General features: G+C 54.2%; 1 protein-coding gene across 1 annotated transcript in view; it reads left to right on the forward strand.

Moving 5' to 3' along the window:
* SCARF1 (scavenger receptor class F, member 1) overlaps positions 1-7,741 on the forward strand; it is a 10,206-nt gene extending 2,465 nt beyond the window's left edge. Inside the window, exons 5-12 of the mRNA XM_008565719.1 lie at positions 3-108; positions 1,792-2,010; positions 2,423-2,551; positions 3,348-3,451; positions 3,867-3,987; positions 5,484-5,605; positions 5,686-5,832; positions 6,493-7,741. Coding sequence (XP_008563941.1) covers positions 3-108; positions 1,792-2,010; positions 2,423-2,551; positions 3,348-3,451; positions 3,867-3,987; positions 5,484-5,605; positions 5,686-5,832; positions 6,493-7,361 — 1,817 coding nt within the window. The 3' untranslated portion in view covers positions 7,362-7,741. The remainder of the gene's footprint in view (positions 1-2; positions 109-1,791; positions 2,011-2,422; positions 2,552-3,347; positions 3,452-3,866; positions 3,988-5,483; positions 5,606-5,685; positions 5,833-6,492) is intronic.
* The last annotated feature ends 543 nt before the right edge of the window (positions 7,742-8,284 follow it).

The raw sequence follows: 8,284 nt of genomic DNA on the forward strand, positions 1-8,284 counted from the left end.
CCGCTGCAGCGCCGCCTCCGGCCAGTGCGCCTGCCCGCCTGGCTTCCGCGGCCCGCGCTGCGAGCGGCCCTGTCCTGCCGGCAGCTACGGGGCGCAGTGCCGCGACAGGTGAGCCGGGGTCGGGGGCCACGGAGCTCTCCAAAAAAGTGCACAAGGCGGAGATGGAGGGAAACCTCCTCGATGCCCCTAGGTTCAGCCCCGCATGCCCCTTTCACTCAATTACTGTTAAGCACAAAAATACTAGTACTAGCAAGCCATACTTAGATAAACTGCCATGCCCTTACCAGACAGCCGCTAAAAAGCCAAAAAACAAACAAAAAACAGATAAAGAATGAATCATGTAACAGAAAGATAGCAGGTCCCTTTAAGACTCAGTGGCTTTCCCACTTTGACCGGCTCCACTCACAGTAAGAAATCTCACATCCCACCTAACACGTATAACACAAACTTATTTTGTGTAACTGAAAGTTTAACCAGACAACACGTATTTATCATTTTTTTAACTTTTTCCTAATTATTTTATTTTATTTTTATTTTTTTGGTTTATTATTTTTTTTTTTTTTCCTTTTTGTCTTTTTTCGTGACCGGTAACGGGATCGCAACCCTCGGTGTCGCGCTCGTACCACGACCGGCAACGGGATCGCAACCCTCGGTGTCATGCCCACACCGCGCGGACCGGTCTCTATATGGGATCCGAACCCTAGGCGGGAGCGCCGCCCTCTACCGAGTGCGCCACCGGCCGGCCCAGGGAAGGGGATCTTAACCCTTGACTTGGTGTTGTCAGCACCACGCTCACCCATTGAGCTAACCGGCCATCCCTATATAGGGATCCGAACCCGTGGCCTTGGTGTTATCAGCACCGCACTCTCCCGAGTGAGCCACAGGCCGGCCCGTGTTTTTGTTTTTTATCTATCTTTTTGGTTTTTGTATATTTATCTTTAATACATATATATACACTGCAATGTTTTCTTTTCTTTTTTTTTAAATGCTGGTCAAGATCAGCTAAATTGATTTTATAAACTCTCGCCCTGCCCCCCACTAATGAATCGAACCAAGAATATGATCCCAGATAATTAAGTATCTGGAGGGAGAAACTTCAAGTTACTGTTGAGCATCAATGGGAAACTAAGATAAGGTAAATTATAGTGGTGGAAACAGTTTATATTTTATTATTTATTTATTTTATTTTTTTAAAGATGACCGGTAAGGGGATCTTAACCCTTGACTTGGTGTTGTCAGCACCACACTCACCCTGTGTGCCAACCGGCCATCCCTATATGGGATCCAAACCCGTGGCCTTGGTGTTATCAGCACCGCACTCTCCCGAGTGAGCCACGGGCCAGCCCTTATATTTTATTTTTAAGCATTTTTTGTGTGTTATAAGGTAGAAGATAAACTACCAAGTCCCATTCATGCCAGATGTCAGGGTAGCGTGATGTGGAAGGGAGAAGGAAAAGGGTAGGAGGGAAAAGCTGGGCAGAAGGTTGGGGTGGTAATTTGGCTGCCCTGGCTGGGCTGGTAGTTCCTGGTGGCCCTGGGACCCAGGAAAGGATGGGTCACAGAGCAAGGAGTTAGGTGGAGAGGGATGGCATCCTGTGACAGCCCTCAGAGATCATCTGTCCAGCCTCTTGTGCAACCTGGGGAAGCAGGCTCAGACTTTCCTGACTGACCCAGCTGGGACCTGAACATTCTCCAGTGCTCCTGAAGTCCTGGATGGGCACTGCACGGGTTGGAGGGGTGGGCGCTCCATCCATCCACCCCCAGTGCTCCCATGACCCCTTCTCTTCGCAGCTGTGGCCACTGCAAGCAGAATGAGCCATGCTCTCCAGACACAGGCAGCTGTGAGTCCTGCGAGCCAGGCTGGAACGGAACCCAGTGTCGTAAGCCCTGCCCACCTGGCACCTTTGGCGAGAGCTGCAGGCAGCAGTGCCCCCGCTGCCGACTTGGGGAAGCCTGTCAGCCAGACACTGGGCACTGTCAGCACTGTGACCCTGGCTGGCTGGGGCCCAGGTGAGGGGACCACCCTGCTAGGATGGGATACACCTTCCCTCAGAATCCTCACCCCAGCTGCTCCCTCTGGGAGAGTTGCCCTACCCCAAAACACACATTCACACAGCCCTCTAGGGCCTGCCTCCTGGTGAAGACTGAAAGAGAGAGAGATGGGTGCTGGGGGCCCTGGGCAGGATTCTCTTCCAGCTCCCCCACCACTAGGCTCCTGTCCTCTTCCCTCACTAGGGATCTGTAGTCTGTCGTCTACTGGGTTGGCCCCCAGTGCAAGGCCATGTTTGCACCTGAGCTTCACAGCTGAGGAGTAGCCAGTTGAGTCAACGAGTCCAGGAGCATGGGGAAGATGGATAGGGCCCCCACTGCAGGGGCCAGGCCTGCCCTGCCCTCCCATTCCTTGAGTCTTGTCTCACCCCAGGTGTGAAGACCCCTGCCCGACTGGCACCTTTGGGGAGGGCTGTGGCTCTACCTGCCCCACCTGTGTTCAGGGGGCCTGCGATGCTGTGACAGGTGAATGTATCTGCAACGCCGGCTACTGGGGGCCCAGGTGAGGACTAGGGTGCTGGGAGCAGGAGAGTACCAGGGCCTAGGTCAGGCCTCTGTGCAACCTGTTTCCTAAACTTCCCTTCCTGAGCCTCTGTGCCTCCCAGATACAGCATCCCCATAACTGAGGAGTCACTGCTCCTGCTGTGGGGTCTGCATCTTCCAAAGCAAAGTCAGATGATGCTTTATCTAAAAGGACCAGCTCCCTAACTAGATGGGGAGTTTATTTAGAGGCAGGGCTCCAAACCCCATTATCCTTTCTCTAAGGTCTTCATGTGGCAAAACAATCAGTGTCTCCATTTAGGTTTTCTTCCTAAACACACAGGACAACATGTCGTGTCAAATGGAAGAGATCTCATTTTACAGAGGAGAGGACTGAGGCCCAGGCAGTTAGGGGCAGGGCTGGGCCTGGCTCAGACCTCCAGATGCTGAGGGCATCTCCTTGGATGCCATTGGCATCTTGCTTATTTCACATCTGTGCTGGGTGGGCAGGGGGATGAGGATGGTCAGAGATAGACCCTGCCCCAAGGGTTTGCACACTGGGCAGGGAACAGCTGGGTAGCTATTTTTATTGGTGGTCTCCTCAGAAGATGGGCTTAGGGGCTGAGGGATGCTCCCAAATACTGCCAGGGTACTTAGAATGTGCCTCAGAGGTTGGAGGGGTCTGCTTGGGCATCATCCAGGGAAGGCTGACAGCAGGGGGTGGGGACAGTGCCCAGAAATCTACCTTCTCCTCTCCCCTGCCCACCTCCATCCCCTTTCACCTAGCCTTTAGCCTGCCTCTCCTTGTTACCCCATAGCTGCAACACTTCCTGCCCATCTGGCTTCCATGGAAACAACTGCTCAGTTCCCTGCGAATGCCCAGAGGGACCCTGCCACCCTCTGTCTGGGGCCTGCCAGCTGGGTAAGGTGGAGAGAATGGTAACCAGGGAAAGTTTGGCCTTTTACATGGACTCCAGGGGCCTGTCACTTGCTGGGGAGGCTGGGCCCCTTCAGAGACATCCTCTATGCCTGAAACCTGTGTGGATGCTTTGGGGGCTCCTGAAGAGGTGACAGAGATCCTGCCCACTGAGAAAGCAGGCTAGAGCCAAGAAATGAGCCGGCAGGGCCGGACACTGGTATGGCATGAGAGTCAGGGACAAGAGCTTGTGAAATGGGTCCTTTACCACCAGGAGGGAGCAGACCAGCAGAGAGGCTGCCTAGAGGAGGGGACCACAGGTACATACTCTGGGGAGGAGGCAACTCAGAGCTGAAGATGGGACATGATGCATGGGAGCTAGGAAGGCCCCTAATATCTGACCTTCTCCTGCCCCTCCCAGGCCCTCATGGGCAGGATGCTGCCCTCATCGCGGGCATCCTCGTGCCTCTGCTGCTGCTGCTCCTGGGCATCGCCTGCTGTGCCTGCTGCTGCTGGGCTGCCCGGGTGGATCCCAAGGACAGGTGAACACTGGCCTGTCCCTTTCCCACCCCACAGCTCAGGCCATGGAGTGGGAGCAAGGTGGCATCTGGTTTCCTTTCAGAGCTGGGGAAGGGCTGGCCTTGTCACACACGTAGGTTAGAGGTAATGGAGGTAGTTAGCAGTGGCCAGGCCTGGAGGTACCAGGTCAGCCACCTGCCTTCCTCTGAAGCTCTGATGGGGAAGTTGCCAAGTTGCATGAGCATGACTAGGGTGCCCTGGGCTCCAGGCTGTGGAAACTCAAACCTGCAGCAGGAGGCTGAGAGCTTACTAACAGGGACCAGAGGAGGAGGGCAGTGCACACAGAAGAAGCAGATCTGCTCTGGGCAGGGAGGGGAAGAGACCAGGCCTCAAACACCCCAGAAAGGAGAGTGACATAAAAGTCTGTGCAGCAGTTTAGCAGAGAATGTGGCTTTCTGAGAGATGGAGAGGGGAGGAAGGAGTGGGTTAGTGGGAACCCTGGCTGCAGACAAACATTGTTCACACAGAGCTTTGCTCCTTTACAAAACCTCTTCACATCCCTTGGCACCTTTGAGACTCACAACAGCATGGAGGTATGGAACAGGGAATGTGGAAGCAGGAGTATTATCACCCTGGATTTGAAGTGGACACTGAGGCCCAATGTGGCTCAGTTTGTCACTGGCACGCACAAAGCCCCTGCCCAGTTTTCTGGACTCTGTCCAGTGCTCTTAGTAGTTCACGCTCTAATCCTTGAGCATGTCTTCCTCTGTGCTGTGGGGCAGTCATGGACGAGCAGATCCAGTTGCCCCTGCTGCAGGGCACGGAGCCTGGGGATGCAGAGAAGCCCCTCACAGGAGCACAAGTACATGTACAAAGGCTGTCAGAGGAATGGTGACAAGTGAAACAGTCACTTCCAGCTTAGGGGTGGAAGAGAGTGGGGACCAGGGCAGTTTTCCTGGACAGGGTGCCTTTTGAGATAGGTGTGCTGGGCTCAGCTAGGATGATAATAACAAAGAGCTGCATTTTGGGGAGCCCCCACCAGGTGCCAGCACTATGCTGGATCTTGCAAAAAGCTTTGATAGGATTGTTGTCCCCACTTTACAGATGAAGAAACTGAGGCTCAGGGAGGTGAAATCTGAGCCAGAATTGTTACCCAGGCCTATCTGACTGTAGAGCCACACTGCCTTCTGTGGCAGGCCTGAATCTTGGGCTCAATAGTTTGGATTTTATTCTGTAGTTGACATTTTTTTTTTTTTTTTTAATGACTGGCAAGGGGATCTTAACCTTTGACTTGGTGGTGTCAGCACCACACTCTCCCAAGTGAGCTAACCGGCCATCCCTATATAGGGATCCGAACCTGTGGCCTTGGTGTTATCAGCACCACGCTCCTAAGTGAGCCAATGGCCAGCCCCTCGATAGACATTGAAGTAGATGTAGTCACGATGCCACACCCTGCCAAGGTGACACAGGTCACCTTAGGTCTTGTGCACTGACCACCCTCCCTATCCTACCCCTTCAGGCCAGTAAGAAATGGAGCTGCCGTGTCCAGGATGAAGCTGCAGGTCTGGGGGACACTGACCAGCTTGGGCTCTGCACTGCCCTGTGGTTCCCTCAGCAGCCACAAGCTACCCTGGGTGACAGGTAAGTAGGCACTGGGGTTGGGGGCTGGGATGGGACAAGGCTTCCTATCAGGCTCTGTGCATGACCTGGAGGCCCTACAGTCTCGCACCACGACCCGGAGATCCCCTTCAACCACAGCTTCATTGAGCCACCCTCGGCCGGCTGGGCCTCTGACGACTCCTTCTCTTCTGATGCCGAGTCTGGAGAGGAAGAGGACAGTCCTGCCTACTGTGTGCCACCCCGAGAAGGTAGCCCCCCAACAGCTCACTCAGTCCCTGAACAGCCAGGCCCACCACAACCTCTTCTTTACTCCTTCCACAAATGTCGATCAAGTGCCTATTCTGTGCCAGCCACTATTCCTGGCTCTGGGACTCAGTAAAGAATAAGACAGATTCCTGTTCTCACCAAGCTTAGTCTGGGAGGCAGTCGCCAGGCAAGTCATCAGACAGAGTGATATATGTTTTGAAGGGGATGTACAGGAAGGGCCCATAATCTATCCATGTCAGGGGTGCTTGGGATCATGGAAGATGTCTGTGTTAGTGATACTGGAGTTGAGTCCAGCAGAGTCAGTAGGACTTAGCCAAGTTAGAGTCAGAGAGAAGTGGGAATGTTTCAGGAAGAGAGAACAGCGTACACAAAATCCCAGAGCTAAGAGGGACATGGCTGTGTGGCATTGGAAGAGTTTAAGCTTGGTTAGAGTGCGGCAGTAGGTCAAAGAAGGGAGAGGTGGTGAGAAGAGTGTAGAAGCAGTGGTGTCCACCTGAATTGCTCCTTCCCTGCCTCGCTTGGCATCCTGACCCTCTTCCATGCCCAAGTTTTGAGGTTCCTCAGAAGATGCTGAGCTGTAGGTAGGATGAACTGGGGTGTTCAGCCCAGCTCCAGCCACACTCTTCTGTCTCCTCTGCCAGGGATGGTTCCCATGGCCCAAGCAGAGTCGTCAGAGGCCAGCCTGGCTGGAGGCTCCTTCCCTCCCCCTGAGGAAGCCTCCACGCCATTCGCCATCCCACGCACATCCAGCCTAGCCCGGGCTAAACGGCCGTCAGTCTCCTTTGCTGAAGGCACCAAGTTTGCTCCGCAGAGTCGCCAAAGCTCTGGGGAGCTCTCCAGCCCTCTCCGAAAGCCCAAGAGGCTCTCTCGAGGGGCCCAGCCAGGTCCTGAGGGCCAAGAGGCTGAGGAGTCCACAGGTCAGGAGCAAGCAGAAACGGACGAGGCCCCTCCTGCTGCCGCCAGCCCCAGGGACTCAACCACTGGCCGCCATCGGCTCCTGCTTGGTGGTCGGACGGTGGCTGAGCGTGTGGAAGACATTGAAGGTAAAGTCCAGGACAGCTCAGGCGCTGTAACCACGATCTACATGCTGGCAGGGACGCCCCGAGGATCTGAGGGCCCTGTCCGGTCTGTCCTCCGCCATTTTGGTAGCTTCCAGAAAGGCCAGGCAGAGCCCAAGTTCAAGAGTGCCATCCCTAAGCCTCCACGCCGGGCCCTGAGTCGGAACAAGGGCAGCCCTGGGCTGGCCTCTGGCTCTGCCAGCCAGAGCCCTGGATCAGCCACGAATGCCGAGCTCACTGGGGCCATGGCATCTACAGGAGTCAGGCCAGATGAAGGGGCCAGGGGCCTGGGGGATGGCATTGAGAGCTCAGGGACAGCCCGGGAACTGGTCTCCAAAGGTGGCCCCACGGAAGAAAATCCCCAGAAGCAGGCTGAAGAGGAAGAGCAGGAGGAGCCCCAGTATGAGAATGTTATACCTATCTCTGTGCCATCAGAGCCCCAAGGACCTTGAACTTGGCAAGTGGGAAAATTATGGATGGGACTGGGCAGGGGGTGCCAGAACTGCCCATGGACCAGATTGTGCTTTGTGGTGGAAAATGATCCCAGATCCAGGACAGACATAGCAGAGCCTCTGCCCTTCCATAGGGAAAAGGCAAGGGTTAGAGGCCAGTTGGCTCTGGGACCTGGCAGTGCTCCAAGAATTGGTCTGGAAAGCCTGGGCGTAGACCTCACAGGATGGGGTCAGTGAGGGGGAAGAGATGGCTGCAGGTTTTTCTCTGTTCTCCTGGACTGTGTTCGCCCCAAAGGGCTATTCTTTCCTTTATTTGCAAAACATTTGTCTGAAATGGGAAACAACCTAAAGGTTTGATGATAAAAAATTGGTTAAGCAAATATTTCTTGTGATAGGTTACCACACAACTGCTAAAATTCATGTTGTGCGAGAATATTTAATATGGGAGAATGTTCATGTTATGCTGTTAAGTGTGTAAAAAGTAAGTTACAGATTAGGGTATACAATACAGATACAATACAGTTCCATTATTTTCATTTTCTAAACTTTAGTGTGTTTTTTTGGCACATGGCCAATATGAGGACTTGAACCCTTGACCTTGGTGTTACCAACACTGCGCTCTAACCAAGAGAGCTAACAGGCCATCCCTAAACTTTAGTTCTTTTTGCCACAGGATACATGTTTAGAATTCTCCCTTTTTGTATGTATTTTGTGATTGTTTTACAAGTTTTAAAAAATGTATGCGCAAGGGCCGGCCCGGTGGCGCACTGGATAGTGCGCCGCTTGGGAAGCGCGGCGGCGCTCCCGTCCGAGGGTTCGGATCCCACATATGGACCGGCTCCCGCTCACTGGCTGAGTGAGGCGCGGGGGCAACGCCCAGGCCTGCGGGCCCGCCCCCGCGCCCCCGCCCGGGGCCCCGGCCG

The sequence above is a fragment of the Galeopterus variegatus genome, unplaced genomic scaffold, assembly GCF_000696425.1.
Source record: "Galeopterus variegatus unplaced genomic scaffold, G_variegatus-3.0.2 Scaffold201, whole genome shotgun sequence".
Classification (NCBI taxonomy): Eukaryota; Metazoa; Chordata; class Mammalia; order Dermoptera; family Cynocephalidae; genus Galeopterus; species Galeopterus variegatus.